The 21,736-nt window shown below is 37.7% G+C and overlaps 1 protein-coding gene across 1 annotated transcript in view; it reads left to right on the plus strand.

Annotated features, from left to right (window-relative positions):
- Positions 1-18,500: 18,500 nt before the first annotated feature.
- LOC132326289 (lipoxygenase homology domain-containing protein 1-like) overlaps positions 18,501-21,736 on the plus strand; it is a 126,480-nt gene continuing 123,244 nt past the window's right edge. The window contains exons 1-3 of the mRNA XM_059844288.1: positions 18,501-18,697; positions 19,773-19,950; positions 21,559-21,690. Of these exons, the coding sequence (XP_059700271.1) occupies positions 18,632-18,697; positions 19,773-19,950; positions 21,559-21,690 (376 nt within the window). The 5' untranslated portion in view covers positions 18,501-18,631. The remainder of the gene's footprint in view (positions 18,698-19,772; positions 19,951-21,558; positions 21,691-21,736) is intronic.

Below are 21,736 nucleotides of genomic sequence, written 5' to 3' on the forward strand. Positions count from 1 at the left end.
ATCATCTGAAATGCAGAAGGCATATTTCTCTGAATTTTAAGGATATCAGAGGAAAATACCATTTAATTGTTCAATGCATTACTATTAAACAAGTACCTTGAATTTTACAGCACTAATGATATGAAATATCATTAATCTAATTGCAATGTTGATCCTCTGTGAGAATTATGGGGAATAGTTAATACAATTTTCTCACCTTGTGTCACAGATAAGCCCCAGTCAGAACTAAGCCCCACTCAGCTGCTTGCTTACTTCCCCACCAGCAGAATTGGAGAGAGTAAAAGAGAGAAGACACATGGGTTGAGATAAAGATTAATAGGTAAAGAAAAAGGTGCACACACAAGCAAAGCAAAACAAGGAATTCAATTCAGCTAATTTCTGCTTAAAGAATGGTTTGGGTTGCAAGGGGGCTTAAGACCCATCTAGTTCCACCCCCACTGGGTGTCAGGGGCACCTTCCTCTTAGACTCCATCCAGCCTGGTCTTGAGCACTTCCAGAGATGAGGCATCCACAGCTTCTCTGGTCAACACATTCCAGTGTCCCACCACCCTCACAGTGAAGAATTTTCCCCTAATATCTAATCTAAAACTGTTCTCTTTCAGTTTGAAGCCATTGCCCCTCTTCCTGTTACTACCTGCTCTTGTAAATAGTCCCCCTCCCTCTTTCCTGTAGAGTCCCTTCAGTTACTGGAAGGCCACCCTGAAACTTTCCCTTTTCCAGGTTGAATAAACCTGATTCTCTCAGACTTTCCTCCTAGCAGAGGTTCTTCATCCCTCTGATCAGTTTGCTGGCCCCTCTGGATTTTCTCCAACAGATCAAAGTCCTTCCTGTGCTGGTAAATGTTCAGTGTGTTCCAAACAAGCTGCTGCATCTGTGTAGCTGATCATACCTTTGCAGGGATGCAGATTCTTTCTTAAACAGTTCTTATTCAGCAGAGCTAATTTGCTTTCAGGGTCCCTAATGCTTAAAGTGATGAGTGTCAAGGCTGTCATTACACAGCACTGCATTGAGTAGAGCTGATATATTCTAAGTAAAGAGAACCCCATATTTGGGGGTTTCAATATTTCAAAACTCTGTTTGAAAGGTGATCTACGTTCATTCAAATTTGACTTAGTCCTATATGACATTTAGAAGAAAAGATATGAGTGCAACCTGACATTTCTTGACATGCCAAATACAGCAAACTCAATATTTGCCTGTTGTAATTTTGTGAAACTCATATTTCTGTATTCATTGACATGCTATTACTTAGAATTTTGATTACCAAAATGTATTTTATTTAAGAATCTTGAGTTTAAGTAATTCAGCAAGTCTTTTTATCTTTTGATAGCTAGGAAATGGAATGTGTCAGTCCTCACCAGTGATGTGCCATCTGCAGGAACAAGCTCAAAGGTTTATATTGCATTGTATGGGGATCGTGGCGGTTCGGGTCCTATTTTTCTTGATGGAGAGAAGAGAAAATTATTTCAGAGAGGCAATGAAGACATCTTCACAGTAAGTAATATATATTCATTGTGGTGTCCTCTTGCTTCCTGCCAGATTGCATGACATTTCAAACTCTATGTGATAAAAGGCAGCTTTTTGTAAGTTGCACATATCTAGAAACGAGAAACAAGACTTAAATGTAGACCTAAATTTAGTATCCTTTTCCACTCACTTATCCAAAGCTTATTTGATTCAACATTTATATTGTCTGTTGAAGAACTGCTGTTTCATTTGCTTTAGTGCCCAAGAAAATACAAGCATACAACAGTAGCTGCTTGTTTAGTTTGCAGATTTGAAACAGGGCTAAAATATTAAAAATTAAATGAGGAAGTGAAGAATTAAGATACAGAGTAAAATTTTAACCTTGTTAAACACCTGCTGCTTTATTGAAATAGTGGCAAATTTTATACCTGTAATAAATCTATCTGAAACTGCTTCTGCTTCCCGTTACACAAACAAATTCTTCCTCAATCAGTCTTATAATGTGGCGATTTAGGTGACCCAGACTAGGTCCTTTATCACAATCTGCATAGCTTGTGTGTGTGTATGGGATTGTCAGGGGTTATCTACAGGTGCCTGCTATGGGGCCATATGACAAACAGGTGCTTTCATCATTATTATCCAGTGTAGCAACTCACCTTCTGAGAAAAGGTGTTTGATGCCAGCACTGATGAAGAGTTCACCTTTGCCACAGTGGCCCTGTAGATGTCTGGGATGCAGGCAGTGCAGTTCTTATCCCTTTTCTCAGAAGAATCCAGCACCCCTGATATAGAATGTCATTCCCCATCTGTGATATCAAAGGCAGCCAGATTGAAAGGAGTGGATAAAACAAGTAAGCAGGTCCTGACAGATTAAAAGACCTTCTTCTCAATAGATGTTGTTGGCTGTTTCCAGTTGCCATTACTGAAATCAATTTCACCACTTTGAAGTCATGATGACTTTTAAATGCAAAATATGGAGGACAGTCCCATTGTTTGTGATCTAGGATTTCCCTGTTAGGCAAGTACGCACAGCACTGAATACAATTAAGGAGAACCTACTCTGAAATGTATAGAAAGAGAAAAGGCTCCCTGAGTACATTGTATTTGCACATAACTGTGGTCTGTCCTCGCTGCTCTGCCTCTTTATCATTTATAACTCTGAGTTCAGGGAAATTCATGATACAGGTAACTCACTTCACACCCTTCTATACAATGTCTATGAAAAAATGAATATTAATTCTATGGGAAACAACAGGAGAGAAAATCAAGCCTACATTACAACAAAACAAATTATACAGTGAGGAAGGAAGACTGATGGTGTACTTCCAGTTCCTTGAAGATAAGCTTTCTATTTCTACACTTAAGTTCATAGTAAGGTTGTTTGAATAACCTTCACACAAAGTTATTCCCTCAGCGTCCTGGTATCTGTACTGGACATATTCATCCAGCCTGCCCAAAAGCTAATCTTTCAAATACAGCTTTTTAACTTGATTTAATTGAAATTTCTTGTAAAAAGAAGCATCAAAGCATTTTTTTTAAAAAAAGCTGAACACAATTATTTCCAAAAAACAGTAAGGCATACACTTCTGGAGGGGTAGGGAGAAAGTCAGAAGTATATGGGAGCAAAAATAATTTTGGAGCAGGTCACTAGTATAGATGCTAAACTGAGACAGGTTTTATGGTCAAGACACTTTTGCTTTTTAATCATACATATGGTCTCTATTCATCTCCCACTGAGGCAAATATTCAGCCAAGAATTACTACAGCAACTTCCTGAAGATATTTAAATGGGATTGGCAGGCCAATGGGATTTTTGAGGGCTGTCTTTTAGAAGACCCAAATGTCTAAGGATTATCTGAAGTAAAATATGTTGGAAAGGCTTTTATAAATGTCAGAATATTTAATTCCTTGAATCAAAAGTCTCACCTTACTGTTACTAAATTAATTTCTGTTGCATGTCTTTTCTTTTTTAACAAAAGTTCTGTTTCCTTAGTTGTGTTTCTTTTGCAGATCAATACTAAGAACATAGGACATCTCTACAAAATACGTATTGGACACACAAATGCAGGAAACTCCCCTGCCTGGCACTGCAAAGAGGTAAAAGCAGTGAGAAAGAATTTTATCTGTCCAAAAGCAGTCACTATGACAGTGGATTCAAAATATGAGTAAGAAAAAAAATCCTTGGGATTATATTAGCCACATCAAATGCTTTTACCTTCATTTAAGGGATTACTTATGAAGGAATGGTTTTGTTGGAATTAAAGCAGCTTATGATGTCTGGGCTGGCTGTTTGCAATTCAATATATTATGTTTCTTTAAAAATGTGTGGCTCAGCAGCAAGGAAGACTGCTTAACTTAGCTGCTATAGTACAAGTCTTCCACAGTCTTCGTATGCTACAAAGTGCTTGGAGTTTGTTTAAGACCACAAAGTCACTGAACCCAGCCTAGCCAAGTCCTCCCCAAATCTCTGGCTGATGCCTATGGGTCCCTGTGCACAGCACCAGAGCTACATTGCAAATGTTTCTAGTTCTGTGTCTCTGACAAGAAAAAGACAAGAAGAGGTCCTTTTCCCTCCTGATGTAAAAAATATCTTGATGCAGGTTTAGCAAATATAATAAAGCAAAGAGAAAGAGCTAGTTGCATTTCAAGGTTTGTTTGGGAAACATAGTATAGAGGTTTCTGGATCAGAAATTAAAAGATCTGACTTTTATCCTAATATTTGATGTGATACTATGTGTGCCAATTATGTCCTATGCATGCATGAAACCTTTCCATCTTTATGCCAGAGCTTCTTATCTTTCAGTTAAGAGACTGCAGTTTATGAAGAGCTTTAAAAGCTGCTGGTAAACTCAATGTTTAAATTGTATTTCATGATACATTTAGATCTATCAAATGCAAAGTGCTCACTGAAGTCAAATATTCATTGATCAGTGCTCAACATCTGTGGCTATTTGATGCTTATCTTTACCCTGGCCTGTGACTCAGAAGGAAGAGATCTGGGAAGAGTTAACTGAAGTTTAGGCAAGATCCTGTGAGTTCATACCTCTAGCCAGTTCATGTCTACACTGAAATATTATCTAAGACTAAACTATCTAAGACTAAACTATTATCACTCTAAGAATTTTCCTAATAGAATTATAGGGATTATATCTCTTTCAATTCAAGTGATGACTGCCTGATTATAAAACCTAGCTATTAGTTTTCCAGCTGTACTGAGTTTTGGAGACAGATATTTAAAAAGGAAAGACTGAGGAAGTCTGACAAAAAATAAAAGGAAAGAGAAAAAAATGAAAAGTGATTAATAGCCTTCTTTCCACCTCGGATATATTAATTGAAATCAACATCAAAATTTTAAAAACCCCAATGCTTCAGTGTAAATAACACTTTAGTTATTTATTTATAAGTTTTAATTGTCTCTTTATAGAATCTCAGTCAATCACATACAGTTTTTAGGGAGTGGTTCATCAGCCAGGACCAGGTCATTCTCTCTTTGCAACTGTGGGCAGAAAGTCAAAGAAAAGAAAAAAAAAAGGAAATATATTCAAACCTTACAGATAGTGTTTTTATGGTTCAGAGACAAAAGAATACAGTCATTAATTTCTAGACTTCACACAAGAGGAACAACCTACAGACAGCATTGCTCTTTCTTGGGAAACCTACATTTTTTTTTTCAGGAAGAGCTAAAATGAAAATAGCATTTTATACAACTACAGAGCTTTTCTGGTAGTTAGGCACATTAGTCCTCCATCAGTGTGCCATGGCTTCTGTGTCTGTATCTGTACTGAGATGATATTAGACCAGGAAATGTCCATGGAGGCGCTGCTTTGCTAATCCAAATTTCCCTTTCGGGCTTCATCAGCAGATGTTGACATCCAAGGTGTGCCAGGTTTTTCAGGCGAGATGAATCTTTGCCTTTAAATTTTAATATTCAAGCAGCAAAAGAGATAAAAATGTTTCCAGTAAATCTGAGTTTGTTCAATATTCAAATTAAGGAGATTAGATTCTGCAAAGCACAGAGTGAAACTACAAGTAGGAGTGTCTTCCCTTCTCTCTGCTGATCCAAAATCTAGTGTAGATATGGGTACAAATTAGCATAATCAGGGACTATTAGAATATGCAGCAGCCTCTGAAGTGCTTACTAAGGAATACTTTGAAGTACAAAATAACCTCTTTTCCTCCTTCAGCTGGTTTTTAGGTGGTCCTTTTGCTGCTACAAGCTTGAAGCTGGGCATGGAAGAAAATTATGTAGAGCACTGTTTAGGCCTCAGCTGGTGTTGGGGCTAGTTGGGGCACTTTCATGGTTTATTTATGTCTCAAGGAGTTTTGAAGAATCAAAACCTGTCCCTTTAATTCCTGTTCTGATAAAAGTATAAGGAGTGGAGATACAAGCATTGACAAGCTTCCTGGTGAGAAGTCCCGTCTGAGGTAAGACCTAGTCTATGCCACCTAGTGCCAGCCCCCATGGATGTACCAGCTGGAGCCACAGCTGCAGCTTGTGGGAGTGCTCCTGAGCTGACAAAAACCTGTTTCCCTGTTGCACTTGAGATACTCTGCCCTGAGCTTTCAAATATGACTCAGCCAAAAGTCAGATTTGGGCAGTTGGATCCAGGGAGCAGAAATGCTCCAAACCCACGGTTTTGTGGTTATCTTCAAAGATCTACCTGCACAGATTTCAACAGCATCCCACACGTTTCCTGTTCTGTTCCATCTGCTCTGAGATCAGCAAGCTAAATTGGAATTCTTGATGCTATTTAGGTGCAGTTGCTGAACCTTTTCTCAGGGGAGCAGTTCTCTTTCCCTGCACATCGATGGCTGGCCAAGGACCAGGCTGACGGGGAAATATCTGTGGAGCTTCCTGTTTTCCAGCAGGGTCAGCCTATTCTTCCAGGTAAGCACAATACCACATCAGCAGAGTCAGAGCCCAGACTGATGTCGATAGAGGAGAGTTCATTATTTTTCATCAGGCCCTCTATTACTTTTTGGCTGCCACAAACACTTTTTCTGCTTTGCTTTCCTGTTGTTACTGTGCATACTCAAGTGAAAAGCCAAAAAGCACTGGAAAAGAAATGAGATAGTCTTTAATGCTTTGAATTTCACACATTCTTTGAGAGGGTTCCTTGTTTGGTAAGATTTTTCTGCGCTTATGTTTGGTTTAAAACAAAGGCAATACTAAAGACATGCCAGACATGTAACCCCCATGAAGCCAGCATATGAGCCAGATCACAAACTCTGTTTTCAATAACTGAGGATTATAGCTTCAGTATTACTATTGTAGCTGCATTTCAGTCTCTTTCTGGTAAGTGGCTCAGTCTTCCAGAATACTTTTAATTTTTGGATGTGGAATAAAACTTTCAGAATAAATATTTCAGGAGGTTATAAGCGTTAAAATCTCCACTATTCACAGAGAGATTTTATTGTAATTCTAAAGGTGAATTATTCCAAAGGATATGAAAATTATTGAACGTTGTTGTTGTTGCACTGTTTTAGTGTCCTGCTCTACCACACCAGTCCCTGATGTTGCTAATGTTCGCTCTGCTTGATCAGTGGAAAGGGGGTAGAAAGTCTGTGTTTGTTTCTTCCTTCTCTCCAATTGGCATTGTCCTTTTCTGGAAAATTTCAAAGAAAATTTCAAGGGCTTAGCAAGAACAGTGTGTCCTGGGAGAGATGTGGGTGAGGGAGCAAGAATGCTGCAACAGATTCCCATCCTATTGGGGTGTGATGCTAGAGGGGGAAGAGCCATAACACCACTGGAATTACTTGTGCTAGGACTTCACTAGAACAACATCCACCTGGGACATGTCCTTTTCTCTTCCCCACAAAAATCGTATAGCTGCAGAGGACAAAATTAATGGGATGAGAGAAACTTCCGTTCCAAGTTCTCTAAAAACTATGAAACCCCTTTTTCAGAATGTTTAACCATTTATCAATGCTTTATGGTGTGTCTATGGTCCCTCATGTCAATCTTGCAAAGTTGAAATCCTAACATGTATTTCAGTGGTAACAGATATTGTGGGTGCAGGCTAGAGGAAGAGGATATATACAGATAAAATCGAAGGGCAGAAGTCTAGAAAACGGTGGGATTTTCTAATGTGGGAAAACATACCTTGGGACAGTTACTCTTGTAATAAAGAGATGGGTTGCCTGGAGTTATATTTATGCTTCTCTATGATGACTGAGCTCTGAGATTAAGAACCTTCTTACAAAGACCAGAAAAAAACCAGATTTGTGCCTCAAAAGTATGTTTTAAGAGAAAAAGAATAACTGGGGAGATTCCCCCCAGTACTTAGCAGATGTCAATGGCTCATAGGATGCTCTAGAGGGAGAGAGGCCCATCCACATTAACCACAATCATTTTTGGTCTTGAGTGGTCATGATCTTCATGACAAGAGAAGCCTCAGAGGCACTCAGCCTGCTTCCTCACAGGTTCGGTCTCTTTGGTCAGGAGAGCAATACTGTTTTTATATGGGGACATACAAATACACTGGTATAAAAGTCAAGTGCCTCCTCACCCCTTTGAATAAATGCTAATTAATGATAATTGACATATTATATTGAATATCCTATTTGCAGTATATTTTCTTCCCCAAATATCCTCTTGTTTAAATATCCTGAGATGCAGACCTCAACAATCTCAGATGGTTAGCACATGGTACTGATAATGCCAAGTTTGTGGATTCAATCCCTATATGGGCTGTTCACTTAAAAATTGCAGTCAATGATCCCTGTGGGTCCCTTCCAACACAGAATATTCTGTGATTCTCTGAACATCCTAATTTACGGGCTCTTTGTGAGTAGCAGCTTTCCTTGTTTCTGAAGTGAAGATGCAATGAAAGATTTTATTATTGAGTAATCTTCATGCATGAGAAGCACAAATGCACACTTACAACCAACCTCTCAATCTGCATTTTGTAGTTAACAATTTCTCTCTCACACAAGGGAGGAAGAAAAGAGCTTCTGTGCATTTCTACCAGCTTCAGTGTAAAAGGGGTCATGCAGAAGGCTTTGGAGAAGGCAGTTTCATCTCTGATTTAGTAATTGAAAGATGGCCCCTGTATCTTTTTGCCAGTGTTATATTTCTGCATGAGACAGAGTAAAGGGAACACAGCTTTTAACTTCAGAGAAGATAGTTTGATAACAGAACAGTGAAGGGGTCTGGATTCAATGTGAAAAAGAGATGATGAGAGGCACTTTAAAACCAATTTCTGAATAAAAAGAGGCTGAAGCACTCTCTGATTTAACATTCTTTTTTTATTCAAAGGAAAAACATGGGAATTAAAATGTTAAGAAGTGTTACATAGAGATTTTGTTGCTATAATGCTGGAGGACTGAGCAGCATTCATTTGATGTTTGATCCTCTACCATTCTACTTTTTGTCCCTGTCTGCTCACGGTTTATGACACAATCATTAATCATATCCTGAGAATAAATCAGGGATACACAGTGTTGGTAGCTGGTGGACCTTTGCTTTTCTTCTTACAGGAATTGGAAAGCAGGTAGTTATTGAAGGAGGAAATTGTTGCAGTAGAGCATTGTTGTGGTCCTATGCATGGAATTGTTGGTCTAGAGAAATTATTTGTCTCCCTCTGCTGTGGTCTGTTCACAGGGCATATGTTCATGTGGGTGCTGCAAAGAAGAAATTGGGCAAGTAAATAGATCAGGTGGTGACATGTGAAATTATATGGGTAAAGTGCTGTATGAATTAACAGCTGCTAAACGAAAACTGAGTATTGAGACAAGCATACACTGGGAAGGATAGTGCCTGATTATGGTGCTAAGTCAAGAGTGACAAAAGCTTCTGTGTGTTAATTGTGGCTAGCCTTTGCCACCTATTTCAGAGGAGCTCAGAGGCTTGATCTCAAAATGAGTTAGCTCTAATGCCAGAAGAAAATTACCACTAGTGTTCTGTGTGGGCACATTAAAACCTGTGCAGGCTGTTTAATGTTTTTGCTAAATTATTACCATGATTCGAATTGAATTCTTTAAAGATAGCTTGTTTAGTAACAAGCACAAAAAAAAGTGTAAATAAATGAGAGATAATAATGAAAAAAATTAGGATGAATGGAAAAGTTGTAACACTGACCATCCACCCTAGCATAACTGCAGATACAGACTGATGGTGAATAAATCTTCAGTGCTTATTAAAGGAAGGTGTTTGGCCATCAGAAGAGTGAAATCTGGAAACAATCTCTTTCAGAGAATTACAGCCAAGATTCATAACATGTTTCAAATAGAAACTGACAATTGAATGATGATAATGTTGATGTTGTTTCGGACCCAGTGGTTCAGAAACTCTTTTCTGCTTGCAAGACAGAGAAGCACACGGACACCTACCCTTGGAAGAAGAGCTTGTGTGCTAGAAAATGAGACTTTCTCTTCCCCTTTCATTCTCTTTGTACCTCATCTGGTCTAACAAAATATTGTTAGTGTATATTGGCATAAATTTGGCCTTTCCCATGTTAATAATGAAGATTATGATTGCATGTTTTATCTTCTGGATTTTATAGAGTTCCTACATTTGCATTTTAAGTACCACAGTTTTATTTTGGTAGATATTTTTATGTAACATTGTCTTTAGTTTTGTTGTATTTTAACTTACATTTAGTTTTACTTGCAATATCCATTCTTATAAATTAAATGTTTTATTGAATTTAAGTCTAAGTTGTTCTGTCCTAAATTTATACACTTTAAAGGATTTCCATATGGAATATAGAGAGGTTACTTATCCCTGGAAGCATTCAAAGTCAGGTTGGACATGGATCTGAGCGGCCTGATGTAACTGAGGATGTCCAAGATGATGGCAAAGGCTAGATGGTCTTTAAAGACGTCTTCCAAACCAAACCATTTCTACCCTGTAGCATTATTGCTAAAATAATAAAACAATGCAGCATTCTGAGTTCTGAGGTCCTAGAAAACTAAATTATGGTGCTAGATTTTAGCCTGTTTGGTTAACCAGTGCATTCAAAATGTTAATGGCTCCCATTGCTTTTTATAGTTTTGATCTCACCACTTATGGTGACTCTAATCTTGGATTTACATTATTTACTTTTCAGTTTATGATGATTTCAAATGATGCTGCAGAACCAAGGTATGCTACTGGGCACCTAAAATTACCTTCTGTTTGCATTGTCCACAAGTGACAGTCTGGGACACAACAATAAATATAACAACCATAAAAAACACAAAAGCAACTATATGTTTTATTTTATTGAATAGGATTTTTAAACTTTTATACCCTGTCCTTTACACAGATGTCTTTGAACTCTACAGCCAGCTAGATGTTATTGTAACTATATAATAGTGCTTGTGATATGAAAAGTTGTCATCTTTTATTGTCAGTGGCTGTCTACAGAGTGCATGTGACAACAGGAGACCTGTGGAACGCTGGAACTGAGGCTGATGTCTATATTTCTGTCTATGGAGAAAGAGGTGATACAGGATCAAGACAGCTGCTCAGGTCACAGAAACCCAAGAAATTTTTAAAAGGACAAGTAAGTGAAAGGGCTTTTTTAGATATGTTTGTCTGGCTTTTCTCTCTCGGGTAAGTGGTGATTCCAAGGAAGACACAGTTAGAAAAGAGATAATTACTACATTCCAATGGCTTCCAAAAATTCCCTAATGAAATACCAAATACTTACCAAGGTTATACCAGTGTTTTTGGAAGTGAGAATTTTAATTTAAAAAATAGGTAAGCTATGTACTTTTGGTTTTCATTCTTCTAAAAATTTTATTTAATAAGCAAAGAGGAAATTAAATTTCATTTTATATCTGCATGTCTAATGTTGAAATCTGCTGTAATGTGTAATTGTTTAGCCATTGACGCTTTCAACAGGTTTCTCTTTCCTGACTCTGATCCCATTCATTTGAGTGGCATTACTCCCATTAGCAAAGTGATCAGTCTTACTTCTGCTTCTGTTTCAGGAAACCTGTCTTCCTGTTTTGCTCTCATCAGCTAATATTTCAAATTATGATCTTGACTAAACAGCTAAAAGGGGTTATAGTCTTCAGAATTTCGTGGCTGAAGAATGCTCTGCATTTCAGATTTTTTCTGAAATTTTGTTGGTTGATTACAGACTGACATCTTTGCTGTTGAAGCTGTGCACCTTGGATGTTTGTACAAGATTGTTGTAGGACACAATGGGTTTGGATCAGGTCAGTAATCTCACTTGTGCTCCACTCTCAACCATTATATAAGGACAGCATCTGATAGTAATTTTTTACTAATCCCTGTTAAAAACTGTGAGGAGGGGGAATGTTTGCATCTTAAGACATTGATTGTGTCTTGTATTAAAGCTAAAATTAGCTATTATAATTTTAGATGGATTAGCATTATCAGTTGCACTGTAAAGATGCAATTGAAGATTTTTGTAACCCTATCTTGTCATTAGACTTCCAATTAATGGTGAAACTTTAAATACTTGCAGTCAAAAGTCCTATTTTTCAAACTCTTGAACTTAAATACTGTAAACACAGCAACTTATTCTGAGCCATCACAAGCTGCTATCTAATTTTGTTGTTATTTTGATCAGAAAACTAATAAGACTCATATGATGGTAATGCTAAAGGAGGGGGGGTTGTAGCCAGGGAGAGACCCAGCATCTTGCAGGCCCATAAGGAAGCTCTAGAGTACCTAGAGCAGGTAGGTATGTCCTCCCTCCAGCCATGAGGGTGGTAGCTGTGACTTTAAACCTGCCAGTGGAGCTGCAGATTTTGCAGTTGCAGTAGAAGAGCAAAAACTCTAGGAAGTCTGACATAATTAAATACATCCATTTTTCTCTCATGAACAATGTTGTTTTTTTTTTTTTTTTCACTTCATGTCTTCTAAGGAAATGGATGGTTTCTCGACAAAGTTGTAATCAAGGATCCTATAACAGATTTGGATTATACTTTTCTTTGTCACAGGTTGGTTATGTTTGATTTGGGTTAGATGTTTAACAAATTTGTAACTACCCTTAGATTTTCTCCTCAAATATCCTGTAAGGGGAAATATGTGTTTCCTAAGAAGTGAGTTGAGATGGTCTGATTTTTTTTACAGCTCTAAGAGATGTATCTGGTCAAACATCTGGTCTTTGAACTAAGGAAAAAGCAATAAAAAGTTCTGTGTGGGGACTTTCCATTCTCGCACCTTTTGAACTATTTAAGATAGGCTTTTGTTACACATTTTCCATATCCAACACCTTGTATCTGACACCAGTGGGTTCATCTGTTCTTCCTGTTTTTCAGAAGAGTGGCTTTCTGGCTCTTGAGCAAACCATTCCTGATTTACTGAAGTTAGCATGGAAATTAGCTTGAGGTTCAGTGAGCTCAGGATCAGACTTAAAGATCTTGTGAAATGAAAATCACAAATGCAGCTGATTGACCACATCCCCTTTCCTCATTTGCTTTGCAGCCTGTCACCGAGCTGCAATGTAATTTGAAGCAATCCTAACTTCCCTGCCTTTTCCCCTGCAGATGCTGCTGCTCTGATTCTTCTGTTCTATAACTCATTTACAGTTTTATCTACACCTGATCAATCCTCAACACCTTGCGGAAAAATCTTAATCGATAAATATCAGTGCAAATACTAGGAATGGTAAAGTCCAGTCACGTAAGAGTCTAGCTGCAGCTTGCCAGTGGCACCCCAATTCTATTTCCTCCTCTCACTTCTCTGAGTGAATAAATAACTGCTTGAGACAGCCCAGAGTGAGCGATGTGCACACTGAAACTGATTTATGTGTGAGTAAGGGCTTTCTGCCTATCAGATACAGCACCTCATCCTTGCCTGACCTAATTTTGAGTCTGTATTCTAGATGAGATGAACTGCTATGAAGAGATCTATAATGCTGGCTTCATACATAATTTAGGGAGAGTTCAAATCCATTTCAGGCAGAAAAATACAGGGTATGTGCTAGTTATTGTTAGAGCTTGATGCCGTGCTTGCTATCTTGCTCTGAGTGTGGGGATGCTTTTGACTCAAATGGAGTTAGACTTACATAAGTAGATGTGTACAAAGGCATTGTGAAAGTACAGTTCAGAGATGGTGAAAGGGCTGCCACTGTTGGGTTTACCTCCTCCTAAAGGGATTTTCAGGGCATAGAACAATTTGCATCTTGCTGTCGCCTTCTTGCAGACAGGAAGAGCAAACACTGTGACCACTGCACAATTCATGACAGATCTGGTATGAATACGAGTCCTCTGACATGTAACAATTGGGTTAGGCCCTTTTACCTCAGTCCAGGAAAGCATTTATTGATGTTTCACCAAGAAAAAGAAAGAAAAGTAATTTTTTGCCAATGTTAATCTCTTTTTACTAAAGCTGGATTTTTGTATTGCTGTTTGTGAGCCTTGAGGACAGCAAGTATTGTATACAAGTGCCATGCATACTTTGGAAGTTGACAATCAAGGTTATTACTGAAAAAGGTTCTGGTTCTTAGGTGGCTGGATAAGGGACAGGATGATGGCCGTATTGCTCGAGAACTGCCTGTGACAGATGCCAGCATGCTTCCAGGAAGTAAGTGAAAATTGGTGGGGAAGAAAACTGTCTCAAAGGGAATGAAGAATCTCTGTAAATTAATTACACTGTTTTTAACCACACAGGACAAGAGCTGGAACTCAAGAGAGAAAAAACTGTAAGAGTATACCTTTTTTATTTTAATTTAAACCACTGAAATGATGCTTTGAGTGAAATCAGGTCAGTTGAATGCTTGCATGACAAATTCCTGTGTATCATCTTCTCATATGTCTTTTCTGTTTGTTGTTTACAAAACTAGTGGGCTGCAGAAAAGTGGAAATTTCGGAAAGGCATTACACTTCAATTTTACAACAGGGTCACTCATGGCTTCATTTGTCTCTACCCAGATAGCAGAGTTGATGCTCTTGGTGACAAGAAAAATAAATATGGTAAAGTATTTTCCATGTGGATGTGTGCATAAGAGAAACAAAGAAAGACTTTTATATGAGATTCCTAAAATGAGTAGATAATCATTTTCCTTACTTAAAATACATATTTGTTAATGACTATAAGGACTCAGAAAATATATGCTTAGTTTAGACACACACACAAATTCTCATATGGTGTCTTGTTGCTGGCTTTCCTTTATCAAATAGAAAAACTTCTTGTCATCTTCAGTTTGGTGCTCCGGCAGGACTCACATGGCAAGGACAGCTAGAGTCTTTTGAAAATAGATCCATCTAAGATAAAAAGTTCAAATTTAGGTAGAGTTCATTAATAAGGAATATATATATATTTGTGTGTGTACACATATGTATGTAACATAGATATGTGTGTGTATGCATAAATTAATTTTATTCCATTTTTGTAATTGATTTTAATGGCAGTCTACCAGTTCAACCCTTTATCAACTTCCCTCCTGCTGCATTAGTAACACCTAACTCTAATACATATCCTATTAGGTACATGTATTTTATTCCCTTGGAAGTGATGGAACTGTTCAGTCTTTCTGACATTTCACAAGGGACTTTACACAGGGACCTTACACAGACCTTTTTTGAAGTGATAGAATATTTCAGGTAATGCCAAAGAGTGCATCAGGACACCACAAGATTCCTCCAGAGACAGCTGCATCTTACAAAACTGCAACACATAATGGATTGGTAGAATAGCTGCTTTAAAAATCACTGCTGTCCCTGGAAACAATAAAAGTGGCAAGAATTTACCTTTCATCAGTATTTTGTAGCTATAAGAGTTAATTGTTTGGAAAATTGGCCAGATTTAAAATTTGAGAAGCCATGAGTTATGTTACAGGATTTGCATTACAAATTCTAATGTGGGTATAGAGAAAATGAAGTCTCTTTTCTTACCTGAGAGCTTTATGTTCCCTACATCATCTGCTATTTATCATCTAAATTCAGTGCTAGAGCCCAGATCATTATGCTCGAGTTCTCAGCTCCTTTTTATGGATTTTTTTTAAACATATGTGCTGATAAAAAGAAATTTGTTCCTTATCATTACCTCTCAGGGCTTTTCTCCTCAAGGCAGCAAAATAGACAGGAGTCCCTAGATGCCCTTTCCTGAACAAATGAGAGACTTTATTGATCAGAGAGGTCAAACTGTTGAGTTAAACACTTAATTAATTCTTTTTCTTTGAAAATGATAAACCATCGATTGTAATTAAATGCAAATATGAATTAATAGACTTTTATATTTCTGGCTTTTTTAAAATTTAACTCTTAGGTCTTTTTGATGTAAATGTCAAAAGGAGAAATATATGCATATTCAGCAGTCATCAAATGCCATCTCTTGCTCTTGCTCTTGTCAGTGGCCGTGTAACTGGAAAGGTAGGAAATGCTGTTACTGATTCCTGCTTCATAAAGACATGTCATTGTCTGATTAAAAAAAAAAGTTTTTAAAGTCTGTCTAATAAATAATTGTACTTCCAATCAGATAAGGAGTGAAGAATTGCAGAACTTAACCCAGGAAATTGCTCATAAATAGGTGAATTTAAGGGATAGGGCTTTGTTTTCTCACAGTTTACTCTTTATTCTTTGGTTCATTTCTTTTCTTTAATTAAGAAATACCAGGCCATTCCAAGATGTCATTTATATTTGTTTGCCAAGCTGCCAGGAATGCCCTAATATCTCCTCTTTTTCGATAAGGGAAAATTCTCTGGCTTGATTTTAAATGAATGCCCCTTTCTCCTTTGTGTTTTTTCTTTTTTTTTTCAAGTAACATGCCGGTCATAAGACAGCTAGTATAATCCAGGGTTTATTTTGATGCATTTTTATTTTGTCCAGCCCAGCTTCAAAGTCTTACTACGACCTTTCTTCCTCAGCACTTGCAGATACAAGTAGGTAAATGGAGTTGTAGAATTCAGTTCCTTCTGATGATAGAATCAGAGAATATCCTGAGTGGGAAGGCACCCACAAGGATCATGGAAATCTGACTCCTGGGCCTTCACAGGACAGCACCAAGAGTCACACCATATGCCTGAGAGCGTTGTTCAAACACTTCTTGAGTTCTGTCAGGCTCGGTGCTGTGACCATGGAGAACCTGTTCCAGTGCCCAGGCACTCTCTTTGTGAAGAACATTTTCCTGATATCCGACTGTGATGACCTATCCCAGGAAATGGGAGTAATCCAGGTTCTTGGAAAGGGACTCCTTAGTGCTGATTAGAGGGAAATGGCACTGGATGATCAATGTGTGTGAATATATGCAGAGGGTTTAAATGGGGTGGGTAGGTGGGAATGCCCAGGTACCTCCCTTCATGCAGGGGAGCTTTCAGTCCTCTGGTGAAAGGCCTCAGAAATGAGTCTGGGGGTGCTTTGGGAGTCTTTGATCTTTTATGACACCTGTAAGACATGATTCCTATCTCTCAGGCATTGGAGGAACAAAAAGGCAACACAAAAATGCAGTTTGCCTTATAACACATACTTAATTGTACTTTGAGGGCATGCTTACTCACTCGTTTCACAACTACTTCTAAAATCCATACAATTTTTCCTTTACTTTTATATGCATATTAAATCTGATAGACAGTTCTTTTAGCCTTTTCTTCAGAAGGTAGTGCCTTGAAAATGAAAAATTTTCCTAGAAATATTGATTCTTTGTAGTCTTGAAAAATAGAAGATGATGTAAATCAGAAGTATCATCAATTATTTGAGGGATTCTTAGCATTTTGCATTGATGAAAATTCTAATTGTGTTTAAAAATGAGAATGAAAATTTGATAAAATATTTAAATATGTATTATTATGTATTGATAAGTGTTTTGATAAAATATTAAAATATGTATTTTATACAATGGAATCATAGAGCCTGCCAAGCTGAGCAGACAATCATGGAGTAAAACATGTTGCTTTACTCTTTCATGTAAAACTTCTGATTCTCTGGGTGTTTTCTGTGAGAACAGTACAAATTAATGAGAACAAACACAAAAGCAAGAGAAGGTGGGCTGGTGGCCAAGGGCTACCATGGCTCATTTCCTTCTTGTGTCAGCTTTATACTTTGCCATCTTTATAGGCTGTGACACACTCTCCAAGTGAGGTACCCATGTATCTTTCATACTATTGCCAGATCTGTGTCATCTTACAGTGAATTCTTTCCATCAAATTCCACAGAATCCACAATTTCACAATTGCTCATCTGAAAAATGGAAAGATTTTTGTACTAGACTGCTAGTATTGTGGGAACTTGAACAACACAGAAACTCTGTTGTAATACTCTCTCTGCTGTTTGGATTTTGCCATATAGTTAATATAATTTATTATTCCTCTTTTGACTATGTTAGAGCAAAGACAAGGCCTGCTGTGAGCTCCGTGTCCACCTTCAACCAAACAGATGTGCCATTCTTGAGTCAGCCAGCTACCCAGGTCACACTGTGGCTTTCAATCTCCAAGGCAAAGTAGCTGATGAAGCAACAAGATATGCTGGGCTTTCCAGAGAATTTGTCGTGCATGTCAAGGTAAGGTGGGCAGAGAAAAATTAGGAAGACTAAAATTTTAGAAGGCGAAAATTTACTGTTATAAAGCAGATTGTTTCTGAAGGAGTTTCAGATGTTTGAGAGGTAAAAGAGGGATCCTCTTCCACGAGGTGGAGCTCAACTCCAGTGTAACAGGTAGGCAGCTCTTGAGCGGGTTCCCTTTGCTGCTCTCCGGGGCGAGCGGCGCCGGTACCGCGGCTGGGGCAGGCAGATAGAGTGGGCAGTAACACAGGAAAGATGGGACCCTAAACTTCCTAGCGGACCTTCAAAAAGTAGCACAGGAGAGCTGCTGTTAAAAAGAGACAAGTTCCTTAATTTGCCATCCTTGTTTGGATGTTGTGCTGTGCTGCTGAGCAAGAAAAAGCAGGGATGCTGCAGAGTAGGGAAGGATTTCCACTGCTCTGGTTAGTGCCTGCACAGGAAGCAGCAAATATTCAAAGACTGGAGGTATGCTTGAATTACTTGAGACTGACTTTTTTATCTTTATGCAAGGACATGCATGAGTAGTGCTTTAAACTAAATGGTAGGAGCAGTATCACTATGAAAATTTAACAGGGAGAAAAGCTGTGCTGTTCACAAAGGACTTTTTGTTTCTGATCTAAAGGGTGTGTTTCATCATGGTGCCATCATTCTGCTCAACACAAGTCTCTGCCAGGCTCTGTCCCTTAGACCTGATGGGAGCTGCAGTGGAGCAGGTCAGCAGCAGCAGGAATCCTACTGGAAGGTGCATAAAATCAGCTCTGGACTCTGCATGTTTGAAAGTGTGAAAAAACCAAGAATGTATCTGAAGATCAAAGATGACCAGTGTGATGGAACAGTAAGCAGTTATTGTTTGTATTTCCGTCTGCAGATAGTGGGAGTGAATTGTCAGTGATAGGAGAGAATCTTTTTTTTATTTGCTTGACATAAAAATTTGCTCAGATTAAATATATTTCAAATCTTTTCTTTCATTTACCAAAGCAAAAGCAGAAAAATATAGCAATAGAAGGTGTTGTGTCAATTTGGCAGTTGATGGAATCGGTAAAGGTCTGATTATATCACTAAACTATTGAGAATGTGGATGTAGTTAAAACTTATGTACTGTTAGATAGATGATGCAGATAAAACCCATTAAAGAATAACTAAGGTGTAAGTGACTGTATACTTCACTGACTTTTAAAGTGTGATTCTGTCCATCTAAGTTAATAAATGTAAGAAATATTTTTGCATAATTTTTATTTGGGAGTTTAAGACAACTGAATATGAAATTGAGCTGTGTAAGTTCTTAGGGATAAGGTGCATGAGAGTTTTTTCATTGCCTCCAGTACACTTTCAGAGACTAAAATATTTGATCCATATTTTGAATGTAGGCTTTGTGAGTATCTTATTTTTCAGTGGTCTTCTCACCAATGGATCCGAACATCTGGATAAAAAGTGATAATTGCTAAAAGTTTTGAAATTAAACTTGTAAATGCTATGAAATTGAGGAAAAATCAATTACATCTATTTAATTAATACATGTTATATTATGTAGCATTAGCAAATCTGGGCTATGCACAAAATTTGTGTAGAAATATTCTATGTGTTCTGATATAGATATTTTCATATTCCTTAATCCTCTGGAAATTGTTTAAGTGGGAAACTCCTTTGAATATATCCTAGTCTTTGCCTAAATCCTAACATAAATCAGAATGCTTTCACTTGGTCTTTCGCTTACATAACTTATGTGATTAGTCTTTCTGGTCATAAAAGAATAAACAGGGATTAGGTGCAGGTTTGTCTCTGTGTGTATCATGTTGTGAAGAATGTAAAGTTAATCTGAAATATTACTGGAAAGTAGTAATAATTAAGACTTTAAAAAAAAATCTATTAATTCAATGATTGAATTCATGTTTCTGTTATCAATTTCTTAGGGCAAGGGTGATGAATACTGTCATTTTAAAATTGAGAAGAATTTGGAAACAGGATCTGTGAGCCTGGAATCAGTGCGAAATAAAGGGATATATGTTGGTCTTCTGCCAGATGGCCAAACTAAGCCAGTTGTTAACACTGGAGAGAGAAATATCTTTTTCTACCCACAGGTCATCAAATGTATGTGATTTCTCAATAATGTATGGTTTATTTAGTAATTAATGTTTGTAATGGACAAAATTCAAAGCAGAAGTGTAAAAGATATATTGGCACAATTTCCCTTGTGTTTCAGTAGTTCTAAAAGTGAAAATTTTATTGTATCTACACTTGATTTCTCCTACATATTCAGTTAACTTCATTCCTTTCTTTTAATAATAATAATAATGATACACTAGATGTCAATTGTTTTACTACCAAGCTTTTGAAAATGAGAATTGAAACATGGGACAAGATAAAGATAGCATTGACTTCTTGGGTGTATTCCCCATTCTGGCCACAGATTTTGGAAGCCTGGGAAACGTTGTCTTGCTGCCAAATCTGCCACAGTTTTTCCTGATTTTATAGGGATATTAGTAGACTTTGAAGAAGGCCTACTTGGCAGTGTTCAGTTTCTTTTTCAGTGATGTGAAATACATTGTACTCCCCACCCAGTATATTCATTGTGTTATTCCTTTGTCTTATAGTCAGATTTGAGAGCTAGTGCAGTCAAAATGTGTCCTCAGTAGAGAGCTGACCTAGTCAACTAGCCAGGACTCAGAAATTGGGTCTCAGCACACTCTGGATCACTGTCATTGGGTGGCCTGCTTGTCTTTTCCCCTTCAGGAGAACAAAGTTTTTAATTTGGTGAAAAACTGGCTAGCAAAGGTAGCCAACTGACTTAGATTATAACTGCAGGAAGCACCATTCTGCAGGAAATGTATTCTTATCTGGTGGACTTGACAACAAACATCAGGAAATGAAACAACTCATGAAAAGGCCAGGGTCATCAGTTTGCAATTAAGAAGCTGCTCATATTTTTTCCAAACACAAGGAGAACAAACTTAGCTTAGCAGAAAGAGAGTCTCAAAACCTACAACCACTCTTACTAATTGTTCCATGTATGCTGAGATTGAAGCATTATGAAAGTGACTGTAAGCACATCCCTACTGTTCTGTCCCTGTCTGCTGCAGGGTGATAGGAATATTTTAATCACTATGTCCTTGTAGAAATGAGGAAATTATTTTCCTTTATTACCTTTTGGAACAGCAGTGTTTTCAAAAGAAATTTTCAACAAGGCAGTGCTTACTGGTGTCATTAAATAAAGCTAAATGTTACTTTGTCACAGGCTTCAACCCTTCTGAATCTGTGTTGCTCACTAAAAGGAATATCAAAAGGAGCTAATATTTTCTCTGCAAGCAATAAATATTGTCTGTCTGACGTGTTCATATTAACAATATCAGTTTACTTTTTATTATTCAAATGGCCTCTAGCAATTTTCATTTCAGCACTTCCACTCTAAAGAAAAAAACTTTTTGTGGGTGGAGAAGCTTATTTCGGGGCAAGCCACATGCTAACAAGTCATTTTATTCCTACATCAATGTTAAATTTTTGCTTAGATTTTTAAAACATTGAATGGACTTTAATTGGTATGTCAGTTCTGTTCCCAGTTTTTGTAGCATTCTTTTAACAATAGAAAAAGGATTTTGATGTCTATTGTGTAGAGCAACTGTGAGATCTGTTGTTAGCTTCTGAGAAAGAAAAAGCAAATGGCTTCTAGCTAGTGACAGATTTTACATTTCATTGTTTTAGTTGGCCGGGAAAAGCCTATGGGAACATCTGCAGCACCCAAACAAGAGAAGAAAGACTTCAGAGCATCTCAAATCCAACCAGCAAAAGCCCAGGAGCCAGTACCTCAAAGGCCTTCAGCTCCCCCAGCCTCAAGTAAGTGACAATTCACAAACCAGCTGTGGTACATGTTTTATGCTTG

Source organism: Haemorhous mexicanus, chromosome 1 (assembly GCF_027477595.1).
Source record: "Haemorhous mexicanus isolate bHaeMex1 chromosome 1, bHaeMex1.pri, whole genome shotgun sequence".
NCBI lineage: Eukaryota > Metazoa > Chordata > Aves > Passeriformes > Fringillidae > Haemorhous > Haemorhous mexicanus.